Source organism: Scyliorhinus torazame, chromosome 5 (genome assembly GCF_047496885.1).
Source record: "Scyliorhinus torazame isolate Kashiwa2021f chromosome 5, sScyTor2.1, whole genome shotgun sequence".
In the NCBI taxonomy this organism is placed as follows: domain Eukaryota; kingdom Metazoa; phylum Chordata; class Chondrichthyes; order Carcharhiniformes; family Scyliorhinidae; genus Scyliorhinus; species Scyliorhinus torazame.
The window spans coordinates 158,615,838-158,643,758 of NC_092711.1; the positions used below are offsets into that span (position 1 = coordinate 158,615,838).

The window sequence follows — 27,921 nt, forward strand, 5'->3', positions numbered from 1 at the left end:
CTTGTTTGACAGTAATTCTTGTGGAATTCAGCCTCGGGAGTCCGGCTTCTTCTTTGACAGTAATTTCCTTGGAACTCGGCCTCGGGAGTCTTCAGTACTTGGCCAGCAAGACCTTCAGAACCTCTACTTTTATCCCCAAAGTGACCAGGACCTCACGCCTGTTGTAACATGACTATTGGTCAATTTGGCCATTAGATTAGTTTAATTGGGATCCCCAATTACTTACACCACCTTCTTTCAGTATCGTAGACAGGGGCGGCACAGTGGTAAGCACTGCTGCCTCACAGCGTCAGGGACCCAAGTTCAATTCCATCCTTGGGTGACTGTGTGGAGTTTGTACTTTCTCCACATGTCTGCGTGTGTTTCCTCAGGTGCTCTGGTTTCCTCTCACAGTCCGAATATGAGTGGGTTAAGTGGGGTTAAGGGGTAATGAGGATAGGGTGGGAGAGTGGGCCAAGGTAGGGTGCTCATTCTGTGGGTCGGTGCAGACTCAATGGAATGAATCGCCTCCTTCTGCACTGCAGGAATTCTATGATCCTATGAATACATTGGAACAGGCAGCACGGTGGCGCAGTGGGTTAGCCCTGCTGCCTCACGGCGCCGAGGTCCCAGGTTCGATCCCGGCTCTGGGTCACTGTCCATGTGGAGTTTCCACATTCTCCCCGTGTTTGCGTGGGTTTCGCCCCCACAACCCAAAGATGTGCAGGGTAGGTGGATTGGCCACGCCAAATTGCCCCTTAATTGGAAAAAATGATTTGGGTACTCTAAATTTTAAAAAAAATGAATACATTGGAACTGTTTCATACTATCCCTTTATCTGATTTAAACAATCCGTTATTCATACAGTTTCAAATGTTGAGGCTAATAAGCTTGAACGTCTCTCTTGCCAGTACATTTCTCTTCTTGCACATTCTTTACATACACAGCAATTAAGCTTTTACATTTTTACAGCAAATAAAACTCAGTCTTTCACTATAACTACTAATTAATTATTGATTCATTAATCCAAACTCAATTAGCTCATTACTTATTCAGTCATTTGTTACTGACTGGTAGCTGATCAATATTGTTGATTAACATAAGATACATTGGTTCAAAGAGCTTGTTTTGTAGAAGGCCATTCCTTTCTTTCTTATGAACCTTGATTGGATTGAACAATGGGACTTAGACTTGAGCCAGATTTTAACAACATATTATGTCCTGTAAGTTTACAAAATTCTGGAACAATGTTAGTTTAAACAATTTCCATGAGTTCAGTCGTTTATGGAAAAAGTTTGGTTGAAAAACTATTAATTTTAAAAATAACGGTCCAGTCACATGCTGGAGTTTAACATGGCTTCCTTGACCTTGTTACACACAACAATGATGCAGACGGACGATAATGTAATAATAATAATCGCTTATTCTCACAAGTAGGCTTCAATGAAGTTACTGTGAAAAGCCTCTAATCGCCACATTCCACCGCCTGTTCGGGGAGGCTGGTGCAGGAATTGAACCCGCGCTGCTGGCACTGTTCTGCATTACAAGCCAGCTGTTTAGCCCACTGTGCTAAACCAGACCCTATAGTGATTGATTTGAACTAAATATAATTTTATTATTACGTTCATGGGATGTGGGCATTGCAGGTTGTGCCAGCATTTATTGCCCATCTGTAACTGCCCTTGAGGGGGCAGTTCAGAGTCATCCACATTGCTATGGGTCTGAAGTCACATGTAGGCCAGACCAGGTAAGGATAACAGATGTTATTATGAAATTATGAATGCTAATAGAATAGAATGTAATTTTTGATTGCGAGGGGAAATGAATACAAAAGTAGGGACGTTATGCTTCAGTTATACAGGACATCGGTGGTGAGACCACATCTGGAGCACTGTGTACAGTATTGCTCTCATTTAAGGAATGATATAAATGTGTTGGAAGCAGTTCAGAGAAGGTTGACTGGACTCATGCCTGGAATTGGAGTCTGGTCTTATGAGGAATGATTGGGCAGGCTGGGCTTGTGTCCGATGGAGTTTAGATGACTTGATTGAACCGTACAAGATCCTGAGGGGCCTTGACAGGGTGGATATGGAAAGGATATTTCCTCTTGTGTGAGAATCTAGAAATTGGAGTCACTTTAAAGTAATAACTTGCACATTCAAGGCAGAGGAGAACTTTTTTCTCTCAGAGGGTTGTGAATCTTTGGAACTCTCTTCCTCAAAGGGCAGTGGAAACAGAGTCTTTGAATATTTTGAAGGCAGTGCTGGATAGATTCCTGTTCATCAAGGGAGTGAAAGGTTATCGGATGGGGGTGGGGCAGCAGGAATACCACAAGAAATAAGAACAGGAGTAGACCATTCAGCCCTTTGAGCCTGCCCCACCATTCAATCATGGATGATCCAACATTTCTCTTTGCCACTTTCCTGCCCTTTTCCTGTAATGCTTGATTCTCTCACTGATCAAGAATCTATCTCAGCCTTAAATATAGACAAGTACTCTGTCCCCACAGCTCTCAGTTCCAACGACTCAAGCATCAGAGAAGAAATGTCTCCTCATCTCAGTCTTAATAGGCACCTCTTTATTCTGAGACGGGTCCCTCTGGTCCACAGCTGCAGCAAGACTTCCCGACTCTTATACTCCAACCCTCTTGGAATCAGGACCAACGTTCCAGTAGTCTTCCTGATTACCTGCTGCCTTTCTGTGTTTCGTGCACAAGTTCCCCCAAGTCCCTTTGTTTTGCAGCTTTCTGCAGTTTTCCAGCATTTAAATAATACTGTCTTTTGTTTTCCCTTCCAAAATGAACAACTTCACATTTTCCCACATTATGCTCCATTTTCCAACTTTTTGTCCACTTGCTTAACCTCTCAATATCTCATTGCAAACTGTTTGTATCCCCCTCGCAACTTGTCTTTGCACCTATTTTTGTGTCATCTGCACTTTGGGCACAGTATGTTCGCTTCGACCACCAAATCATTATGAGACATTATAAACCGTTGTGGTCCCAGAACTGATCCCTGTGGAGCCCCACTGGTTACAGTTCGCTGTTTCCTGCCCATCAGTCAACTCTCTATCCTTCCCAACATACGAGCGCCAACACCATGAGCTCTTATCTTATAACTTAACCTTTTGTGAAGTACCTTGTCGAATGCCTTTTGCAAGTACAAATACAACACATCTACCGGTTCCCCTCTATCCACTCAAGTTGTGATAAATTAACCAGACACGGTTTCCCTTTCATGAAGCCATGCTGACTCTGCTTATTATGATTTTCCAAATGTGTTGGTATTACTTCCTTAATAATTGATTCCAAAATGTTTCCAACAATAAAGGTTAGGCTAATCGGTCTATATTTACCCACTTTTTGTATAGGGATGTCACATTGCCAGTTCTCCAAAGCCAGTTCCTTCTCCAGAATAAAATAATTTTTGGAAAATCATAACCAATGCATCCACTGTCTCTGTAGCCATTTCTTTTAGGATCTTAAGATGCAAGCAACAGGGCCAGGGCACTTACCTGCCTTTAGCCCCATTAGTTTGTCTAACATGGTTTGTCCAGTGATTTAATTCCTCCCCCCTATTCTTTATCATTAATGGAATGTTCAATGCCTCTTCAACCATAAAGATTGATGCAAAATATCTGTTTAACTCCTCTGCCATTTCTTTGTTCCCCATAACTGTCTCCCAGATTTATTTTCTAAAGGGCCTCTGTGGAGTTGCAGTTACAATCAGTTCAGCTGGGAACTTACTGAATGGTGGAGCAGGCTCGAGGGGTTGAGTGGCCTACTCCTGCTCCTAATTCGTATGTTATCACATCCTTTATAATAGATTGTAGCATTTTCTCTCCTACTGAAGTCAGGCTAATGGGTTTGTGGTTCCCTGTTTTCTTTCTCCCTCCTTAAATAGTGGGGTTACATTTACTGCCTTCCAATCTGCAGCAACCATTCCAGAATCGATAGAATTTTGAAAGATGATCACCAATGTATCCACTATCTCGACAGCCGCCTCTTTCAACACTCTGGGATGTAGAGCATCAGCTTTTGGGGATTTATTAACTTTTAATCCAAAAAATTCTCCAGTACTACTTTTTCACTCATGCTGACAATTGTGAGAATCCCTTGGTTCTCTTGTGTTTTTGGGACAATTTCTGTATCTTCCTCCATGAAGACTGACACCCATTGTTTAGTTTCTCTGTCATTTCCTTATTCCCCATTATAAACTCTCCTGTCTCTGTCTGGAATGGACCCACATTGGTCTTTGCCAATCTTTTCCTTTTCACATTCCTATAGGAGCTTTTCCAGTCATTTTTTAATGTTTCTCGCCAGTTTGCTCTCATATTCTATTTTCTCTTTATCAGTTTCTTGGTCCTCCTTTGCTGAATTCTAAAACATGTTCCCAATCATCAGGGTTACTACTATTTTGGCCACTTTATGAGCCTCTTCCTTGGATCTAATGGAATCTGTACCTTTTCTTGTTAGCTACGGTTGCATAACCTTTCCTGTTGGATTTTTGTTTGTTAAAGGAATCTATATCTGAGGAGCTGTGAAAATGAACGAAATGCAGTGCTGGATATAATTGAGAGTAGAAACAATAACAGAAGTCAACTCCTGCAATCAATTGTGAACCTTTGGGTGTCTCAGTAGGTGGGAAGAATTACTGCATCACTTTTCCTGTGGATTTTTGTTCCTGAAAGGAATGTGTATTTGTTGCAAATATGTAATAAATCCTTAAATGCTAGCAGATGTCTGTTTATTGTCTAACCTTTTATTGCAATTTCCCAATCTACCATAGACAACCTGTCCCTCATACCTCAACAATTTCCTTCTTTGAGAAACACCCAGAAAAATTAAACAAAGAACCATGTAACCACCATAGCCCATCTTCATGGCAACGTGGCATGCTTTAAGAGGTTCCAAACAGAAATGGGAACTAAATATCTTCTAACTTCCAGCACATTTTCACTCTGTGACCCTTGTGAAATTGGAAACCACGTATTTGCAACAAAGCTCAAAGAGTATCAGCCCACTGGAGGAAACGTTGCGAGACCAGTCTTTCCAGCAGAAAGAAACGCCGACCATCAGGCTGGATAACTGAGCGAATCTCTCCCCACACTGAGAGCAGGTGAACAGCCTCTCCCCAGTGTGAATTCGCTGGTGTGTCCTCAGGGTGGATAAATCTCCGAATTCCTTCCCACACTGAGAGCAGGTGAACGGTCTCTCCCCACTGTGAACGCGCTGGTGTGCCTGCAGGTGGGGTGACTTGAGTAAATCCTTTCCCACACTGAGAGCAGGTGAATGGCTTCTCCCCAGTGTGAACCCGCTGGTGTGACTTCAGGCTAGATAATGCAGTGAATCCCTTCTCACACTGAGAGCAGATGAACGGTCTCTCCCCAGTATGAATTCGCTGATGTGACTTCAGGGTGGATGAATGTCTGAATCCCTTCCCACACTGAGAGCAGCTAAACGGCTTCTCCACAGTGTGAACTCATTCATGTGACTTCAGGCTGGATAATTCAGTGAATCCCTTCCCACACACAGAGCAGGTAAATGGCCTCTCCCCAGTGCGACTGTGTCGATGAATCTCCAGCTTAGATCGGACTCTGAATCTCTTCCCACAGACTTCACATTTCCACGGTTTCTCCATGTTTTGGGTCTCGTCGTAACTCTCCAGGTCAGACTATTAGTTGAAGCCTTGACCACATACAGAACACGTGTACGGTCTCTCCCCGCTGTGAATGGTGTGATGTGTTTTCAGGCTGTGTAGTTGGTTAAAGCTCTTTCCACAGTCAGTGCTCTGGAACACTCTCACTCGAGTGGATGTGTCTCGGTGCTTTTCCAGTCACAATAATCTTTAAAATCGTCTGAAGCAAACAGAACAGACAAACATTTCTCCTTCTCGATTCAAAAGCCGATGATATTCAGGCCTCGATGAACCGAGCGACTCTGGCAGATCGAGATGTGACTTTTGAGATTTCTGTCTGTAATTCCTCCTCTTCTAATATCCTATAAAAACAATTTACAAAAGACATCATTGTCAGTACAGGATAGAAACTCAGAACAGACAATTTTAATTCCTCTGGAACATTTTATCCTTTCTCACTCCGCAAAAGCTGTAAATCTCCATCTCACACACCTCCATTTTCACCCTGCTCCACAACGAGTGAAGAAATCCCTCCTCATCTCAGCTTTCTCTCCATTTTCCTGCCTGTTATCCATAACCCTCGACTCCCTCGTCATCAGAAATCTGTCTGTTGGTGGGAACCATGTGATGCGGGGCAGGAGTAGCTGCTTTTCCGCAGGTTCTGATGCCACTTGCCTAGAATCCGTAATTTATCCTGATTGCCCGGCACTCATCTACCTGATCCTTGAATTCATATTTGTTCTCATGTCTCTGGAAGACATCGGGATTAGGAAAGGTAAGATTCAGAAATCTGTCGATAAAGGAGCGCAGGCGGATTCAGTGGAAACGGAGCCGCCTTTTGAACATGGCGGCCTGACCCTCAGGAGTTCTCTCGACCCCGCGCTCTCCGGGACTCTCTCGGAGGTGGTGAAGATGATGACTGCCAACATTCTCCGTGTTATTGACCAGAGGCTGAGTGTGCTGATTCAATACCTGTGAGCTCAGCCCGAGGCTGTGAGGGAGACCGGGAAAGTGAAGGACGTGGGAGGGAATATGATCTTGGACCCGACGGGTGAGAATGGGGATTTTCGGGACTTCTGTAGCAAGCTGTACGAGTCGGAACACCCTGCCGGGGCGGAGGTGATGAGGCAGACTTTAGAGGGGTTGGAATTCCCAAAGATGGAAGAGGAGCAGGTGGAGGCCCTGGGGGCCCCAATTGTGCTGGTAGAAGCATCCTTCACTTTCCCGGTCTCCCTTGCAGTCTCCTGCTTCCTCAACTGGTGCACTAGCATCCTGCTCGCCTTCCCCCCCCTACTCATACACCACCCTTCTTACCCTTCTCAACTGCCCCACTGCCTTTCCCGTAGATAGAAGCCTGATGGATCTCTCTATCTATTCGGAACCCTGGATATCCGTTATCCTTTCTTAGTTCCCAAATAACAGAGGTCAAGTCTGTGCTTTTTGGCAAAGTTCAGTTGAACTTTGTCAGCTTGTGCCACTGGTAAACTTTGTTTGTCAACACAAGATTAGGTCAGATTGATTGTCTTTAGCGAATACAGTAGTTGAGTTTTCATTCAATTACAAATTGTGGTAATTCTTCAAATTATAATACACAGTATAAAATGACTGAGTGATTTAAAGAAAAGAAAGATGGCGATTTAGCAAAAGCAAATAAAGGAAATAGGGTTCAGAAAGAGATAGATAGAGGGACTGGAGGTGATGCAACTGGGCAAGGCCCCTGGTCCGGAGGGGTACCTGGTGAAATTTTATAAGAAATTCTCTGGGGTATTGGGGCCGGTGCTGGTAAGGGATTTTAACGAGGCAAGGGAGCTGGGAGTGCTCTCCCAACGTTGTCGCAGGCTTCGATCTCCCTCATTTTGAAGCGGGAAAAGGACCTCGAACAATGCGAGTCATACAGACCGATCTCCCTGCTAAATGTAGATGCCAAACTATTGGCTAAGATCTTGGCCTCGAGAATAGAGGATTGTGACCCAGGGGTGATAGGGGATAACTAGAGGGGTTTGTGAAGGGGAGGCATCTGGCGGCCACCATCAGGAGGCTACTCAATGTGATCACGATACCTCCAGAGGGACGAGAGGTAGAGGTGGTGGTCGACATGGATGCAGAGGTCTTTGATCGAGTGGAGTGGGACTATTTGTGGGAGGTCCTGGGGCGGTTTGGATTTGGACAGTGTTTTGTGGACTGGGTCCGGTTGTTATACCAGGCACCGGTGTCGTGTGTATCGACAAACCAATTGAGTTCAGATTATTTCAGGCTGCACGAGGCAGGGGCGCCCGCTCTCCCTACTGCTGTTTGCCCTGGCTATAGAACCATTTGCGATGGCACTGACAGTATCAGGAGATATTGGGATGGTGGACAGTATGAAAGAGACCATTCTTTTAGCCAGACAAATAAATGTGTCAAGCTGAGGGAGCAAACGGTGTAAATGTGTTAGAGAGAGACCTGGGCCAACCTTTCCGGAGTCTGCATCCTCCCTGTAATCACTTCCTTTCCCTTCAGTTGCTGCAAGTCACCAATTGAGGGTGAGAATGAGAAAAGAAATGGAAAGGGGGAGAAAAGAAAGTGTTTTACTCACAGATGTTGGAGACATGAGGGCATTTTAGTCTGTGTGAAGCTCAATCTCCATTCACACATACGTGCGCTGATTGGCTGGAGAACAAGAGTCCTTCCGGTCCTAACTCTATCCATTAGCCAACACCTCACAGGAAGGTCAGGGGCTGGGCTTTCCTCCACACATGCGCAGCTTCCCCTCACCCTTGGACATGCACAGTACCTGATCACCCGCCCGTGCGGCGGATAGAGCGGGTTCCCCAGCGCGGGGGATTGTGGGAGCTACGGCCGACAGTGTCCAAACTCCTGGGGTGAAAAGTGGAGGAGGCTTGGGTGGTTGTGTGCGAGCTTGGTGTCTGCCCCCGGGCCGATTCGAAAGGCAGGCCGCCTCTGGGAGCTTCCTGGATGGGGTGAAACAGCAACTCGGCGCCCGTTGCTCCTGGTCCCCGAGGGAAGGGGAGAAGACCGGTTTCGGAGTACTGCGACCAGTCGTGTTTCAAGTCAGCGGTTGAGCTGCGGAGACGCTGCTTCGGACTGCGAGGTTTACTGTCGGCGGTTTTGAGTTCGCCCAATGGAGGACGAAGGAATGGAGGAAGGATGGCAGCTGGATAGGCTGCTGGAAGCGGTGGGTCGGAACCGGGAGTGGATACCCGATGGGCGGCCCACGGCCTGCAGCCCGGGGTGGGTTGCTGCCGTTCCTGGGGTCTCCGGGGGTTCGGCCCCCCTGGACGCCCTGTGGGCGGTTGGGACTGACTCTGGGACTTTCTTCCCCGTTGTCGACTGTTGCCAACATTGGAGTGACTCTGGCCGCTGCCATTGGAGGACTTTGAGGACATGTTGTTCCTTGTGAAATTTCGGCTGGAGTGTCGGGGTCATGATGTGGAACGTGCAAAATTAATGGACTCTTTTTTTATGGACTTTTCTATGAGTACTAAGGGATTTTGTTTTCATGTTTTCTTTGCTTTCGTTTTCTTTAGCAGCCTATGACATTCAACTCATTTCGGGTTTTTTACCGAAATGTTATTTAGTATTTGTGGTGGAACGCTGGTTGGTGCGAAACTGCTCTCCCTCCGAATGGTCCCGTGCCTTTGGGCGGGGTCCAGGAGGGGGGAACCCTCCCTCCTCCGCCGCGCCTGGGTCTGGCTCTCCGGAGGTCTGTGCTCTTAGCGAGGAGGGGCCTTTCCCCCGGGGTGTCGGCTGCAGGGCGGGGTGAACGGGGGTGGGTGAGCAGGGATTAGTGTTCGGTGATGGATTCTATCCTGTTAAATCTTTTCTGGGGTGAATTAAGGCCTGGTGCCTGGTGATTGGGTTTTTGATATGATACTGTTAAAATGAGTCGAGGCCCTGTGGGTCATATTTGTACTGGAGCGGCCGTATTGTATCGGGGCCTTGTGCCTCGCGACTGCTTGTCTTATGTGTTTAGAGTCGTCACCTTGAAATGTGCCTGTGTCTTGTGTTGTACTTTTGGGTTTTGTTTCTTTTCTTTTCTTCTGTTTCTTTTGGAGTGGTCGTATGGTTTCGAGGCCTTGTGCCTCGCGACTGCTTGTTTATATGTTTAGAGGTTGTTGCCTCGATGTACTTGTGTATTGTGGTTTTCTGTTCCTTCTTGCTTTTGGAACGGTCGTTTGGTTTCGTGGCCTTGTGCCTCACGACTGTTCGTGTTATGTGACTGTCCGATTGTTACTTGAACTATGCGTAGGGCCTGTGCCTTGCGGCTGGTTGTGATAAGTGACTGGTTAATAGGTATTTGGAAACGTATTTCGGCCCTGTGCCTTGCAGCTGTTTGTGTTCAATGACTGTTACAACGTTACTGTGAAATGTAATTGGGCCTTGTGCCTTGCAGCTGTTTCGTGTTCAGTGACTGTTTAATTGTCAATTTGAAGTGTGTTTAATCGTCAATTTGAAGTGCAATGAGGCCTGGAGCCTTGTAAATTGGTTTCTGTAATAATTGTGACGACAATAAAAGAGTTACTCACAGATGTTGGAGACATGAGGGCATTTTAGTCTGTGTGAAGCTCAATCTCCATTCACACACGCGCGCTGATTGGCTGGAGAACAAGAGTCCTTCCGGTTCTAATTCTTCCCATTGGTCAATACCGCAGCAGGAAGGTCAGGGGTGGGCCTTCTCTTGCACATGCGCAGCCTCTCCTCTCCCTTGGACATGCGCAGTCCCGTGCAGGGGGGAGGGGAAATCATCCAGAGGCTTCTCGCTCTGGCCGGAGCCGTCAGCCGGTTGCCTCGAAACCTTGTCCGGAGGAGTGGGAGCTGCTGCGTCCGCGCGCCGGACCTGCGCACTGGAACCGTGAGACGTCACCGCGGATTCCTCTGAGTGCGCCGGAAGAGTTGGTGAACCGAAGGAATCTCTTCCCCCCCCCCCCCCCCCCATCCAATCAGCTCCCTCTTTGTCTGAAGGCGGACGCTGGACACTGAGCAAAACTGGGACCTCACAGACGAAAAACGTCCTCCTGTCTCCAACATCTGCGAGTAAAACACTTTCTTTTCTCCCCCTTTCCATTTCTTTTCTCATTCTGACCTTCAATTGGTCACTTGCAGCAACTGAAGGGAAAGGAAGTGAATCCAGGGAGGGTGCAGACACTGCAAAGCTTGGCCCAGGTCTCTCTCTCTCTCTCTCAAAGACATTGACATCCTTTGCTCCCTCAGCTTGACACATTTATTTGTCTGGCTAAAAGGATGGTCTCTTTCCCAATGTTCACAATTAAAGGGCTGGTTTCTCCAGGAAATGGCTGACATTTAAGGGGACAGTAAATTAATACCAGAGACATGTCTCGTGTTGTTATATGGTACAGATTAGATATATTATTTAAAGTTCTGTAATAACGTACATTTATTATTATTTCTAGCCTTGTAATATTGTACTGTAGCTATGTAATATATTTCCTGTCATCTCTTCCCTCAGAGGGTTATTAGTCTCTGGATTTCTCTTCCATGGGGACCAGTGGGTGTGGGAGTCATTGAATATATTCACGGATGAGTTGGACAGATTTTTAATAAATTGTTATGTTTTAAATCGTTTTGAAACAATGAATGCAACAGAGTAACAGAAAAAATAGTGGGAAATGGGCACAGTGCGGAACAAGAGATATTGCCAACATAAATCCAAGCAACACATTGCAGAATTAATTTGGAACAAGATATTTGAGTGATGAAATGCCGGATCAATTGAACAACCAGTTGACAGGTTAAAGTAGTGAGTGGGGAAAGAACGTAAGATTATATCACAATTCAGTTTGTAAATCCAAAAATATTACAAACAGACTAACAGCATAATCAAATTAATATGAATCACACAACATAGATGACATAGAACTCCTGTAGTGCAGAAGGCCATTTGCCCCTTCAAGTCTGCAGTGAGCCTCAGAAAGAGCATTTCACTGAAGCCCACTCCCCATCCTATCCTCGTAACCCGGTGCATTGATCATGGTCTACCCACCGAACCTATACATCTTGGACACTAAGGGGCAAATTAGCGTGATCAATCCACTTTCACTGCACATCTTTGGACAGTGGGAGGAAACCAGAGCACCCGGAGGAAACACACATAAAGACGAGGAGAATATGCAAACTCCACACAGACAGCCCCCCCAAGGCTGGAATTAAACCTGGGTCCCAGGTGCTGAGGTAGCAGTACTAACCACTGTGCCCTACTCCCGGCCTAAGTTAAATTGAATTCACTTATGGAAAGCCCAGGAGGAACAAGTCAGTCAAATTGGGGCCTATGTATTTGAGATAGATTAACTGCCGCCATTAGTTAGGCGACAGAGAGAACAAGAACTGATTTTCACGCCACAATCGGGCGTGCTCCATTACCCCCTCCTCCAACTCACTTTACACCACAGGCACCAAAGTCTCCTCAAACTGCTCCTTTCACTGATGAAAGCCCTGTCTGTACCAGAGTAGAATAAAGTCAACAACACACAAACCCTCCCATAATAACAAAAATACAAAAGAATCACGACCACAATAGATCCAAGGGGATCTTGGAGGATTAACCCCACGGCCAGACTGTCATTACCCTCAGGACACCTTCTCCAAAATTAGAAGAAAAGAAGGGCCAACAAGGGAATGGGGATCGAATATCCCACCCACATTTTAGACCCAACGGTGAAGACCTGCATCCACCACCATCCACCCTTCAGCAATGGCGCCACTCGGTTTTGCCATGATTAACGCTCGGATAATAAGCACACGGCACATCTACCATAACTGAGATGAGATAATCCGAGTCTCTGCAACACTCGAGGACAAGAAGACATTCAATCGGCACTCCCAGAATAACAACTCCCTTCAACAGGATAAAAGATAACAAATGCAGACAACAAAACAGCGATAAGGAAAGAGTCCAGATTGGAGCCTGAGTTAGTCTGAGCTGCAAACCATCCCTCCAAATCCTTGCGCTTCATGGATTTAATGAAGGCCAAGGCAGTAGTTGGATTATTGAAAGACTTGACGGAGTTGTCAATATAATTTTCAGGGTCTCAGGATAAAGCAACATAATTCACTCCCGCAGCCTTCAGTTCCCTTCAAACTTCATCAAAGTCTCGATGCTTCGTTTGCGTAGCTGTTGAAAAATCCTGGAATAAGGAAAATCCTCATTCCTTATGGAGCCACGTCCCACCTCACCTTACCCGTCTCCAGGACCCTCTGGTGATCTTTCAAGTTGTGGAAGTGAATGGTTACAGGCCTGGGATGAAAACTATCCCTCGGCCTCAAAGACAGGATCCAATACCCTTTCTAATTTGAAACACCCAGGCTTCACATCCAGCTTGGGGAAAACATGGCAGCCGGTCCTTGAAGAACCTAATGGGAGCCTCACCCTCCACACCTTCTGGCAGGCCGACGACTCGGATATTCTTTCTCTGACCCTCCGTTCTCCAAGTCCGCCAGGCTTCTCCCACGCCACTCAGCTGGTTCTCCAAGGATTGAATTCTTGCCTCCGCCGAGGAGGCACCTTGCTCAATGTTCAGGATTTTCTCCTCCGCATCATCGAGCCTCTTCATGGTGTTGTTCAGCTCGGCCTCCTGAGCTCACAGATATTGAGTCAGCACACTCAGCCTCTGGTCAATAACACGGATAATGTCGCTGACATAGTTCGACCAATGATCCCACAGAATAAATGAGCAGGTTCGATGGGCCGAATGGCCAACTGCAGCTCCTATTTGTTATGATCTCTGTGCCCAGGACAGGCATCAGTGAGCATGGATCTGTCAATCAGCCTGAATCAGCACCGTCAGGAGAATTGGGAGGGTGAATATTAGATACAGCAGAGTGAGAATGGAGGGAGAGTGTGTGGGATGGAGATTTACAGCTTTTGAGGAATGAGAGAGGAAAGAATGTTCTCGAGGAACTAGAATTGCCTGTTCTGAATTTCTACCCAGTGCTGACAGTGATGTCTTTTGTGAATTGTTTTGACAGGATATTAGAAGAGGAGGAATTACAGACAGAAATCTCAAGCGTCACGTCTCGATCTGGCTGAGTCTCTCAATTCCTTGGAACTGGATATCACTGGACTTTGAATCTAGAAGGAGAAATGTTTGCCCAATCTGTCGGCTTCAAAAGGTTTTAACCATCATTGTGACTGGAAAAGCACCGAGACACACACACCCGGGTGAGAGTGTTCCAGAGCACTGACTGTGGAAAGAGCTTTAACCAGTTACACAGCCTGAAAAGACATCACACATTTACAGCGGGGAGAGACCGTACACGTGTTCTGTGTGTGGACGAGGCTTCAACTGATTGTTAAACCTGGAGAGTCACAAGGACACCCAAAACATGGAGAAACCGTGGAAATGTGGGGACTGTGGGAAGGGATTCAGAGTCCCATCTCAGCTGGAAGCTCATCGACGCAGTCACACTGGGGAGAGGCCGTTCACCTGCTCTGTGTGTTGGAAGGGATTCATTCAGTTATCCGCCCTGAAGTCACACCAGCGAGTTCACTCCGGGGAGAGGCCGTTCACCTGCTCTCAATGTGGGAAGGGATTCACTGAGTTATCCAACCTGCGGAAACACCAGCAAGTTCACATTGGGAAGAGGTTGCTCACCTGCTCTCAGTGTGGGAAGAGATTCACTCAATTATCCAGCCTGCAGAGACACCAGCGAGTTCACACTGGGGAGAGGCCGTTCACCTGCTCTCAGTGTGAGAAGGGATTCACTACTTCATCGAACCTGCTGACACATCAGCGAGTTCACACTGGGGTGAAGCCGTTCACCTGCTCTCAGTGTGAGAAGGGATTCACTCAGTTATCCAACCTGCAGAGACACCAGCGATTTCACACTGGGGAGAAGCCGTTCACCTGCTCTCAGTGTGAGAAGGGATTCACTCAGTTATCCAACCTGCAGAGACACCAGCGATTTCACACTGGGGAGAAGCTGTTCACCTGCTCTCAGTGTGAGAGGGGATTCACTACTTCATCACACCTGCTGACACACCAGCGAGTGCACACTGGGGAGAGGCCGTTCACCTGCTCTCAGTGTGAGAAGGGATTCACTCAGTTTTCCAGCCTGCAGAGACACAAGCAAATTCACACTGGGGAGAGGCCGTTCACCTGCTCTCAGTGTGAGAAGGGATTCACTCAGTTATCCAGCCTGCAGACACACCAGCGAATTCACACTAGGGAGAGGCCGTTCACCTGCTCTCAGTGTGAGAAGGGATTCACTTGGTTATCCAACCTGCAGAGACACCAGCGAGTTCACACAGGGGAGAAGGCGTTAACCTGCTCTGAGTGAGAGAAGGGATTCAGATATCCATACACCCTGCGGGAACACGAGTGAGTTCACACCTGGAAGAGGCCATTCACCTGCTCTGAGCAGGGGAGACATTCAATGAACCGTCCCAACTCCGGAGACACTAGCGAGTTAATTCTGGGGCGAGACCATTCATCTGCTCTCAATGTGGGGGGGGGGGGTTGTGATTCATCGCACCTGTTGTGACTCCCAACAAGTTCACAATAAATTACAGATGTTGGCTCCGTTGTTATTGTTTCTGCTCTCACTGACATCCAGGACTGCATTTTGTTCATTCTGACATCTGGTGAATGGTGATGATTGGAGGGTTTCTTTCTGCTGGACTGGCCGGTCTAACACCTCTGCCTCCGGTGGGCTGACCATTTTTGAGGCTAGTTGCGATTACCTGGTTCCAAGTTTGACGAGGAGCACAGAATGAAAAGGTGTTTGCACGTTGCAAGATATTTAATTCCCAAAGCAGCCATGTTGCCATGAAGATGGGCTATGGTGGTTACATGGTGCTTTTGCCTAATTTAACTGGGTGTTTCTAGCAGAAGGAAACTATCATGGTATGAGGGGCAAGTTGTCTGTGGTAGATTGGGAAATTACAATAAACATATCACTGAAAGTGGCAACGCAGGTGGATAAGGAGCTAAGAAGGCAGGCGGCATGCTTGTCTTCATTGGTCGGGGCATTGAGTATAAAAATTGGCAAGTCATGCTGCAGCTGTACAGAACCTTAGTTAGGCCACACGTGGAATATTGCCTATAATTCTGGTCACCACATTACCAAAAGGATGTGGAGGCTTTGGAGAGAGTACAGAGGAGGTTTACCAGGATGTTGCCTGGCCTGGAGGCTATTAGCTATGAGGAGAGGTTGGATAAACTCGGATTGTTTTAACTAGAGCGACGGAGTTGAGGGACGGCCTGATAAAAATTTACAAAATTCTGAGTGGCATGGACAGAGTGGACAGTCAGAAGCTTTTTCCCAGGTTGGAAAAGTCAATTACCAGGTGACAGAGGTTTAGGTGTGAGGGGCAAAGTTTAGAGGAGATGTGTGAGGGAGGTTTTTTTTACACAGAGGGTGTTGAGTGCCTGGAACTCGCTGCCGGAGGAGGTGGTGGAAGCAGGTACGATAGTGATGTTTAAGAGGCATCTTGACGAATACATGAATAGGATGGGAATAGACGGATACAGACCCTGGAAGCACAGAAGGTTTTAGTTTAGACAAACATCATGATCCGAGCAGGCTTGGTGGGCCGAAGGGCCTGTTCCTGTGCTGTACTGTCCTTTGTTCTTTGTTCATCTTTGTATGACGATAGACAATAGACAGGCAACCACTCGCATTTTATTTACATAAAATATAGATTCCTTTAAGAAGCAAAAATTAAACAGCAAAATGAAGCGATTGTGGCTAACAAGAAAAGTTAGATTCTATTAGATCAATGGAGGAGACTCAAAGTGGCTAAAATATTAGTGAGCCTGAGGATTGGGAACTTGGTTTAGAATTCAGCAAAGGACCAAGAAATTGATAAACAGAAAATAGAATCCGAGAGCAAACTGGGGAAAAACATAAAAACTCACTGGAAATGCTCCTATCGGAATGTGAACAGGAAAAGATTAGCAAAGAACAATGTGGGTCCATTCCAGGCAGAGACAGGAGAGTTTATAATGGGGAATAAGGAAATGGCAGAGAAACTAAACAATGTGAATCTGTCTTCACGGAGGAAGATACAGAAATCATCCTAAAAACACGAGAGAACCAAGGGACCAGTGAGCACGAGGAACTGAAAGAGATTAGTATTAGTGAAAAAGTAGTACTGGAGAAATTAATGGGATTGAAAGTTAATAAATCCCCAAAAGCTGATGCTCTACATCCCAGAGTGTTGAAAGAGGCGGCTGTAGAGATAGTGGATACATTGGTGATCACCTTTCAAAATTCTATACATTCTGGAATGGTTCCTGCAGATTGGAAAGTGGTAAATGTCACCTCACTATTTAAGGAGGGAGAGAGAAAACGGGAACCACAGACCCATTAGCCTGACATCAGTAGGAGGGAAAATGCTACAATCTATTATAAAGGATGTGATAACATACGAATTAGGAGCAGGAGTAGGCCACTCGGCCCCTCGAGCCTGCTCCACCATTCAATAAGTTCACAGCTGATCTGATTGTAACCTCAACTCCACAGAGGCCCCTTAGAAAATACATCTGAGGAGATAGTAATAATATTCTTTATTATTATAATCTTTATTATTGTTACAAATAGGCTTACATTAACACTGCAATGAAGTTACTGTGAAAATCCGCCAGTCGCCACACTCCGGCACCTGTTTGGGTACACAGAGGGAGAATTCAGAATGTCCAATTCACCTAACAAGCACGTCTTTTGGGACTTGTGGGAGGAAACCCACGCAGTTTTGGGAGAACGTGGAGACTCCGCACAGACAGTGATCCAAGCCGGGAATTGAACCCGGGTCCCTGGAGGTGTGAAGCAACAGTGCTAACCACCATGTGCCTCCATGCCGCTGTGTCAGTTATGGGGAACAAGGAAATGGCAGAGGAGTTAAACAGATTTTTTTGCATCAGTCTTTATGGTGGAAGATACTTTGACTATCCCATTTAATACTAAAGAATACGAATGGAGCAATTAAATACCATCACTGGAGAAGTCATTTTGGACAAACTGATGGGGATAAGATATGTCCCCTGGATGGCTGCATCCTCGGATCCTAAAAGAAATGGCTACAGAGATAGTGGATGCATTGATTGTAATTTTCCAAAAATCCTTGGATTCTGGAGAAGTACCAGAGGATTGGAAAACTGCCAATGTAACAACCCCCGATTCAGAATGGGAGGGAGGAAAAAAACAAGACACTATAGGATGATTAGACTAACATTTATTGTTGAAAAAAATGTTGGAATCAATTATGAGGAAGTAATAGGAGCACATTGAGAAAATCATAATCTAATCAAGCAGAGTCAGCATGGCTTTGTGAAAGGGAAACCGTGTCTGACTAATTTATCAGAGTGTTTCGAGGAAGTCTCAACCAGAGTGGATAGACTGGATGTGATTAACAGCAGAACATGTAGCAGAATCTAACTCCTCCAATGAATCATAGCATCAGATAGTGACCCAAGCCGGGAATCGAACCTGAGACCCTGGAGCTGTGAAGCAACTGTGCTAACCACTCTGCTACTGTGCTGCCTGGTTCACAATGACTTGTGAACTTGCTGGTGTCTCAGCAGGCTGGATAACTGGGTGAATCCCTTCCCACACTGAGAGCAGGTGAATGGTCTGTCCCCAGTGTGAACTCGCTGATATGTCCTCAGGCTGGATAACTGAGTGAATCTCTTCCCACACTGAGAGCAGGTAAATGGCCTCTCCCCAGTGTGAACTCGCTGGTATACCCGCAGTGTGGATGGTGTTCTAAACCTCTTTGTGCAGTGAGAGCAGCTGAACGGTCTCTCCTCAGTGTGAATGCGCTGGTGGGCCATCAGTTCCCAAGAGCTTCTGAAGCCACTCCCACAGTCAGAGCATTTAAAGGGTCTCTCAGTGGTGTGGGTGACATTGTGGGTCTGCAGGTGGGATAACTGAGTGGGTCTGCAGTTGGGATAACTGAGTGAATCCTTTCCCACACTGAGAGCAGGTGAACGGCCTCTCCCCAGTGTGAACTCGGCAATGTCTCTGCAGTTGGGACGAATCACTGAATCCCTTACCACAGAAAGGCAGGTCAATGGCCTCTGCCCAGTATGGACTTGCTGATGTATGTGCAGGTTTGATGATGTTTTAAACCTCTTGGTGCAGTGAGAGCAGCTGAAAGGTCTCTCCTCAGTGTGAATGCACTGGTGAATCATCAGATCTGCAGCACTTTTGAACCCACACCCACAGTCAGAGCATTTAAAGCATCTCTCATTGGTGTGAGTGGCATTGTGTCTCTGCAGGCTGGATGACTGAGTTAGTCTCTTCTCACACACGGTGCAGATGAATGTCTTCTCACCGGTATGAACTCGCTGATGTCTCAGCAGGCTAGATGACTGAGTGAATCCCTTCCCACACAGAGCAGATGAACGGCCTCTCCCCAGAGTGAACTCGCTGGTGTGTCAGCAGTTGGGATGAATGACTGAATCCCTTCCCACACACAGAGCAGGTGAACGGTCTCTCCCCAGTGTGAATATGTCGATGTGTTTCCAGCACCGATGGGGAGCAGAATCCCTTCCCACAGTCCCCACATTTCCACGGTTTCTTCATGGTGGCTCTCCAGGTTCGATGATCAGCTGAGTTATCCACACTGAACGCGAGTACGGTTTCTCCCCACTGTGAATGGTGCAATGTTTTTTCAGGCTGTGTAACTGGTTGAAGCTCTTTCCACAGTCAGTGAACTGGAACACTCTCACTCAGATGCCTGGGTCTTCTATTTTTTTCTGGTCAGACTGATGTTTAAAGCCTTTTGAAGAAGACAGAACAGTAAAAACATTTTTCCTTCTCGATTGAAAGGCCGATGATAATCATGTCCTGATGAATCAAGTGACTGCAGGTCTTCATCTGAGATTTAATTTGAGATTTCTGTCCGCAAATCCTCACTGTCTGATGTAAAATGAGTTTACAAACATCATCACTACAGGATAGAAATAAAGAACAGATCATTCTAGTTTTGATGGGATATTTTTTCCTCTCTTGTTCCCAAAAAGCTGTAAATCTCCATCCCACACACTCTCCCTCAATTCTCACTGTATCTAATATTCACCCTCCCAATTCTCCGGAAGGTGCTGATACAGGCTGAAAGGCAAATCCATGTTTGCCGCTTCCTGTCCTGAAAACGGGGACCTGAAAGTCTTTCTGCAGCTGCTAGCCGTATATATGACCATATTACTGGACTAAATATTTGGGTAATGTACAGAACTGTATTGTTTGATTACAGATTTAGAGATGTGGAGAGTGGGGTTGATCCAAGCAGGAGCTTCATTTCGGAGGCAGTGCCCTCAAGCCTCCGCCTCTGAAGTTGGTGGTAGCAGTGATTTAAAAATAAAAACCATTTAGAGTATCCAATTCTTTTTTTCAATTAAGGGGCAAATTAGCGTGGCCAATTTACCTACCCTGCATATTTTTTTGGGTGTGGGGATGAGACACACACACAAATGGGGAGAATGTGCAAACTCCATATGGACAATGATCCGGGTCCTTGGCGCAGTGAAGCAGCAGTGCTAACAACTATGCCACTGTGCTGCCCTGATGGTAGCAGAGATGATGAACAATTTCAAAAGGAAATTGGATGAAGGAAATAAACTTTCTGGGAACAGAGATATTGAGGGGAAATGGGACTAATTGTATCGGTCTACAGAGTCAGAATGGACAAGTTACTGAATGGACCTGTTCTGTGCCGTAATGACTCTGGGCGGGGTTCCTATGTTTTGCCTTCAGCGCACTCATGCCTGCGGATTACCCAATGGCGTGGGGGTGCCCACAACGGGAAACCCCATTGGCCGTCTGCCCGGACAGAGCATCCCGCTGCCAGCGGGGGTGCACCACAGCAGAAAACGGGTGTAGCGGAACAGAGAATTCAGATTCTATGTCTGGAAATATATAACATAGCTACAGTACTATATTACAATACTAGAAATATTAATAAATATACTTTATTCCAGAATCCAAAAAGAATCTGTACCATAACAACACGAGACATATCTCTGTCCGACATTAATTTACTGCCCCTTAAATGTCAACTATCTCTTGGGGAAAGCAGCCCTTTAATTGTGAACATTGGGAAAGAGACCATGCTTTTAGCCAGACAAATAAATGTGTCAAGCTGAGGGAGCAAAGGATGTCAATGTCTTTAAGAGAGAGAGACCTGGGCCAAGCTTTGCAGAGTCTGCACCCTCCCTGGATTCACTTCCTTTCCCTTCAGTTGCTGCAAGTGACCAATTGAAGGTGAGAATGAGAAAAAAAATGGAAAGGGGGAGAAAAGAAAGTGTTTTACTCACAGATGTTTGATACAGGAGGAGATTTCAGTCTGTGTGGAGGTCAACATTTCAGTCGGAACAGTACGAAGTCTTACACGCATCTCCACATCATTTCAGTCGGAAGTCAGAGGGCGGGTTCTTTTTGCACATGCGCAGTTTCCCTCTCCTTTGAACATGCGCAGTACCAGGCCACAGGCCCGCGCAGCCGATAGAGCGGTTTCCGGGGCGCGGCAGATTGTGGGAGCGCCGGGCGCCATTACTCATCCAGAGCCCAGTCTCCAAACGCCTGGGACTGGGATGGAACAGGAACGGGGGCGGGGCGCAGTAACATGTGGATAGTCCCCTCACCCCCCCCCATCCATTTCCTCTTGCAAACACTTCACCCAGTGTCGATCCCCTCCCCCCACCATTCACACTTCCCAGGTCCATTGAAACCTGTTTGACCAGGCTCCAATGTCTACGGCCCTTCCCCATCACACTCCCGTTCACTAATCACTCTACATTTCCTTCTTGCGGTAATCCCTGCCAGAGCCCCTCCTCCTCACCACCCACTCCTCATTAACCCAGCCCCACGTGCCCAAAACCCACCTCCCTGAAACCAAGAAACAATACAGAACCGCACCCATAAGGAAAAAACCACAACCCCCCCCCCCCCCACTCCATTTAAGAGTCAGAAACCAAACCCCAATCAAATCGAAAACCCTCAACAACAGAACACAATCCCCGCCCCACCAACCAAGCCCAAATCCCAACTCTTATCTCAGTCTCAGTCCTTCAGCCTTAACGAATGCCTCTACCGCCTCAAAATAAAAGTCCTTCGAGTTATGAGTGACTCTCAGCTTTGCTAGGTAGACAACTCCAAATCTCACTCTGCTGCCGTACAATGCCCCCTTCACCCGTCCAAAGGCCACCCCCTTCCCGTCAACTACTCCGTCAGATCTTGGTATCTGCATCTACCAACACCTTCTCACTTCATATCCGCTAACTAATGGCATTCTGCTCTTTTACTGCTCTGGTGGGGAATGCCACCCGAGGCTGCACTTAACATGATATTGGGATGCCATATCTAAATGGTGTCCCGAGCTCTTGACCACCTGACTCGACTCCCGGACCCCTCAATGTTCAAGAGATTTTAAACATCAGTGTATCTGGAAAAGCACTGAGACACACACACACACACTCTTGTGAGACTGTTACAGAGCACTGACTGTGGAAAGAGCTTTAACCAGTTACACAACCTGAAAAAACAATACACCATTCATATCAGGGAGTGACTGTACACGTGTTCTGTGTGTGGACGAGGCTTCAACTGATCGTCCAATGTGGTGAGACGCAAGATCTCCCGGACCATGGAGAAACCATGGAAATGTGAAGTCTGTGGGAAGGGATTCAAAGGCCTGTACGAGCTGGAAAGGCATCAACGCAGTCACACTGGAGAGAGGCCGTTCACCTGCTCTGTGTGTGGGAAAGGATTCACAGCCCCATGCAAGCTGGAAAGGCATCAACGCAGTCACACTGGAGAGAAGCCTTTCATCTGCTCTCAGTGTGAAAAGGGATTTACTGACATTGGCAACCTGCGGAGACACGAACGGGTTCACACAGGGGGAGGCCGTTCACCTGCTCAGAATGTGGGAAGGGATTCACTTGGTTATCCCACCTGCAGAGACACCAGAGAGTTCACACCGGGGAGAGGCCATTCACCTGCACTGTGTGTGCGAAGGGATTCACTCGGTTATCCCACCTGCAGACACACCAGCGAGTTCACACTGGGGAGAGGCCATTCATCTACACTGTGTGTGATATGGGATTCACTCAATTATCCAACCTGCTGAACCACAATGTCACTCACACGAAGAGCAGGCCCTTTAAATGCTCTGACTGCAGGAGGGGTTTCAAAAGCTCTCAGCTACTGATGACCCACCAGCGCGATCACACTGAGGAGAGACCGTTCAGCTGCTCTCAGTGCACCAAGAGGTTTAGAACCTCATCCAACCTGATGAAACACGAGCGAGGTCACACCGGGGAGAGCACGTTCACTCGATCATCACTTGCTGAGCCACAATGTCACTCACACCAATGAGAGACCCTTTAAATGCTCCAACTGTGGGAGTGGGTGTAAAGGCTCTCAGGTATTGATGTCCCACCAGCGCATTCACACTGAGGAGAAACTGTTCAACTGCTCTCACTGCACAAAGAGGTTTCAAACATCATCCACACTGCGGAGACACCAGCGAGTTCACACTGTAAAGAAGCCATTCACCTGCTCTCACTGTGGGGAGGGATTCACTCAGTCGTCCAACATGCTGGGATACCAAAGGGTTCACAAGTGGTGTTGGGTTGGATTCTGCTGTTATTCCTGCTGTTAATCACATCCAGGGCTGAACCTGGAGTGTGTGGAGGGGTTTGCCCCCTCATCAACTCCTGGTGCTCGGACGTGGCGACGCTGGGGAGCTACTGCTGCCCGGACCTGGAATACCCGACTGTGAAGTCCCGTCCATACTACCTTCCACGGAGTTCACTTCTGCCATCTTGACGGCGGTCTACATCCACCCCAGGCGGAAGTGAAGAAGGCCCTTGATGAATTGTAACCGCTATAAATAACAATGAAGCAGAATACCTGGCGGCCTTGTTCATCATGGCCGGGGACTTTAACCAGGCCAACCCGAAGAGTGTACTGCCAAGGTTCCACCAACACATGTCCTATCCCAACAGGGACCCCAACATCCTTGACCACTGCTACACAAACATCAAGGACGCCTGATCCATCCCATGACCGCACTTCGGAAAATCGGACCACAATACGGTGCTCCTTCTCCCCGCATTCAAGCAGAATCTTAACGGGAGAATCCGGTTAAGAAGGTCGCTGCAACGGAAGAGCTCCTACCCGACTGCTTGGAGTCAGTGGACTGGTCCATATTCAAGAACAAGGGCAGCACGGTAGCACAAGTGGATAGCACTGTGGCTTCACAGCGCCAGGGTCCCAGGTTCGATTCCCTGCTGGATCACTGTCTGTGCGGAGTCTGCACGTTCTCCCTGTTTCTGCGTGGGTTTCCTCTGGGTGGTCCGGTTTCCTCCCACAGTCCAAAGACGTGCAGGTTAGGTGGATTGGCCATGTCAAATTGCCTTAGTGACCAAAAAAGGTTAGGAGGGGTTATTGGGTTACAGGGATAGGGTGGAAGTGAGGGCTTAAGTGGGAAGGTGTAGACTCGATGGGCCGAATGGCCTCCTTCTGCACTATGTTCTATGTTAACTCAGCAGCCAACCTAAATGAGTATGCCAGCACCGTCACAGACTTCATCAGTAAATGTGTAGAAGATTGCGAGCAAAAGAAGGTAGTCTGTACGTTACCCAACCAAAATCCATGGTTTAATTCGGAGATTCACTCCCAACTGAAGGTGTTCAAGGCAGGCAACACTGACGTTTTCAAGAAATCTATATATGACCTCCGCAAAGCCAACAGGGACTCCCAAGTGACGATATCAAACTAATCGAGAGTCGCAGAGTAACGACAGGGACTCTCGTCGATTGTGGCAAGGGCTAAACAACATAATGGGCTACAAAGCAAAGCCGAGTAGAATCTTCAGCAACAGTGCACCCCTTTCCGACAAACTCAATGCATTCAATGCTTGTTTCGAGCAGGAAACCAACAAACCGTTGTCAACTGTCTCAACAGCCTTGGACACACCCATACCCACCGTCACAGCCTCTGAAGTCAGATCGGCCTTCTTGAAAGTGAACCCTCGGAAAGCGACAGGTCCTGACGGGGTCCCAGGTCATGCACCCAGATCCTGCGCGGACCAACTGGCAGGTGTGTTTGCGGACATCCTCAACCTCCTCTGTTCCAAGGTTCCCATCTGCTTCAAGAAGACCAACATCATAGTGCCAAAGAAGAATCAGGCAATGTGCCTCAATGACTATCATCCAGTGGCCTTGACATCGATCATTATGAATTGCTTCGAGATGTTGGACACATCAACTCCATACTCACAGCATTCCTTGATCCACTGCAATTCACATACCGTCACAACCGGTCCACTGCAGAAGCCATCTCCCTGACCCTATACTCGCCCCTGGAGCATCTCAACAACAAGGACTCCTACGTCAGACTCCTATTCATTAACTACAGCTCCGCTTTCAACACCAAAATCCCAGCCAAGCTCATATCAAAACTCCAAAATTTAGGACTAGGCTCCTCTCTCTGCAGCTGCATCCTCGACTTTCTGACCCATAGACCACAATCAGTAAGGATAAACAACAACACCTCCTCCACGATAGTTCTCAATTCAGGAGCTCCGCAAGGCTGCACTCCCTATACACACACACGACTGCATGGCAAAATTTGGTTCCAAATCCATCCACATGTTTGCTGATGACACGACCGTAGTGGTTCGGATCTCAAACATCTCCACGATAATCCTCAATACCGGGGCCCACAAGGCTGCGTACGTAGCCCCCTACTACACTCGTTATACACACACGACTGTGTGGCAAAACCTGCTCCCGCTCCATCTACAAGTTTGCTGATGACATGACCTAATGGGTCGGATATCAAACAACGATGAGTCAGAGTCCAGGGGGGAGATAGAGAACCTAGTGGCATGGTGTAACGACAACAATCTCTCCCTAAATGTCAGCAAAACTAAGGAGCTGGTCATTGACTTCAGGAAGCGAAGTATCATAAACACCCATGTCTGCATTAATGGGGCTGAGGTGGAGATGGTTAGCAGCTTCAAATTCCGAGGTGTGCACATCACCAGCATTCTGTCCTCGTCCACCCACATCAACGCTATGACCAAGAAACATATACTTAGGAAACTAATGAAATTCAGCATGCCCACATTGATTGCCACATGGGCGGCACGGTAACACAGTGGTTAGCATTGTTGCTTAACAGCGCCAGTGTCCCAGGTTTGATTCCCGCTTGGGTCACTGTCTGTGCGGAGTATGCATGTTCTCCCCGTGTCTGCATGGGTTTCCTCCGGGTGCTCTGTTTTCCTCCCACAAGTCCCGAAGGACGTGCTTGTTAGGTGAATTGGACATTCTGAATTCTCCCTCCGTGAACCCAAACAGGCGCCAGAGTGTGGCGACTAGAGGATTTTCACAGTAACTTCATTACAGTGTTAATGTAAGCCTACTTGTGACAATTATAAAGATTATTATCATTGACTTTTACCAATTTTTACAGGAGCACCAATTTTTACAGCAGCACCATAGAAAACATCTTATCTGGCTGCATCACAGCTTGTGTTGTGGGCCAGAGTTTAGAAAACTCCAAAGTATATCATGGAGTTCACCTGACCTACAATTGTTTATTGATTTTGGTTCCGATGAGCACAAGGGCTGCCTTTCAGGTGATATTCAACAGAGGCCTCAAGCACTTTTAATCAAAACAAGCTTTATTCGATGAATTTAGTTAACATTTTTATAAACACACACAGTAAGCATTTTTATAAATTACAAAGATAAATACCCCACACAGCTACAGTAATCTATGTATAACCCTTAATAAATTCCCCCCTTTAACTGTTCCAATTTAATAACAAAATCCCATAAACCAGTACCTCCTTTTCAAAGGTGTGGCCCAGCACACAGCACTCAAGACCTGTTATGGATGCTCTTGTTTCCTTTCCAAAACAGCAGGTTTGAATTCCTTCCAGAAAGCAATTATTTCTTTTCAGGTTATCAAGCAGTCTCGAAACAGCGTTTAAAATGAAGATAGAGAGATAGGCCAAAATACTCCTCTTTCTGAGTACAGCAGCCAAAAATGTGAAAGCGAAAGCAAAAAACTCAGAGCCACAAAACAGCCCCAAACCAAAGCAGAAGTAAAACCAACTCCCAGAGCCACAGCCCAGCTCCACCCACACAATGACATCACTGAAGCCATGTGATAAGACAAAAACATTTCTTAAAGGGACACTCCCATGACACTTGGTATGGCAACTGCTCAGCCCAAAACTGTAAGAAACTACAGAGAGTTGTGAACACCGCCCAGTCCCTCACACAAACCCACCTCCCATCCATTGACTCTGTCTACACCTCCCGCTGCTTTGGGAAAGCGGGCAGCAAAATCAAAGACCCTTTCACCGAGGTTATTCTCTTTTCCAATCTCTTCCATTGGGCAGGTGATACAAAAGTCTGAGAACACGTAATAACAGATTCAAAACAGCTTCTTTCCGCTGTTACCAGACTCCTGAATGACCCGTATGCTTCACCCGATGTCTACATATTTAAATTGTGTATTTATCATATGTCCTATGTTTTTTCTTGTATAAAATGATCTGTCTGTATTGTACACAGAACAATACGTTTCACTGTACCTCGGTGCATGTGAATAAATTTAATCAAATCAAACTTTGTTCATTCTGACACTTGGTGAAGTGGGAGGGTCGGAGGGTTTCTTTCTGCTGGATTGGCCGGTCTCACGATTTTGCCTCCAGTGGGCTGATGCTCTTTGAGTATCAGCCCACTGAAATGATCCACAAAAGCTGAAGTACATTTATTTTATCCTGGAGAGTAAATAGTGTTATTCCCCCACCACAGGTGGATCTAAAAGAAACCAGATGGGTTTTTACAACTATCGACAATCCTTTCATGGTCATCGATGACTTTTAATTCCAGATTTTTAATTAATTTAAAATTCGCCATCTGCCGAACCTGGATCCCGATAGCATTACCCTGGGTCTCTGGATTACTAGTCTGGCTACTGTTTTCCGAGATGTGTTTTGTGAGAGATGAAGTCACTATAGCCAATAAGTGAGCTGTTTTCGAGTTGTTTCCTTGACGTCCTGTACTTTCCCACTAACCTGCAGACAAAACAGCTGCAACTGTACTGTGTATAAACGTGTGTTATTGTAACTACTCCCAGAGATGCTTCGGTTCGCTGAAGCATTCCCTGCATGTTTGTAATAAAGATTCCCAAACTTTCTTTGACATCCATTCATTGTAATTTCAATAACTGGAACATTTCAGGCAGGGAATTGTCGGTTTTACACCAAAGATATGTTTGGGGGGGATGCTTAAGCCCCCGTGACTGAGAGGGTTATGTAGCTGCCGAA

The 27,921-nt window shown here is 46.8% G+C and overlaps 1 protein-coding gene and 2 long non-coding RNA genes across 3 annotated transcripts in view; 1 reads left to right on the forward strand and 2 right to left on the reverse strand.

Moving 5' to 3' along the window:
- LOC140418001 (uncharacterized) overlaps positions 1 to 27,921 on the forward strand; it is a 200,932-nt gene that overhangs the window by 96,611 nt on the left and 76,400 nt on the right. The window contains 1 exon segment of the mRNA XM_072501431.1: positions 13,929 to 14,890. Coding sequence (XP_072357532.1) covers positions 13,929 to 14,890 — 962 coding nt within the window.
- LOC140422218 (uncharacterized) lies at positions 794 to 8,831 on the reverse strand. Its single transcript, XR_011947319.1, has 2 exons — positions 8,191 to 8,831; positions 794 to 5,977 (listed from the first exon to the last, which is right to left on the reverse strand). It is a non-coding gene; the product is annotated as an uncharacterized lncRNA (long non-coding RNA).
- On the reverse strand, positions 17,791 to 20,997 carry LOC140422214 (uncharacterized). Its single transcript, XR_011947315.1, has 2 exons — positions 20,888 to 20,997; positions 17,791 to 19,524 (listed from the first exon to the last, which is right to left on the reverse strand). It is a non-coding gene; the product is annotated as an uncharacterized lncRNA (long non-coding RNA).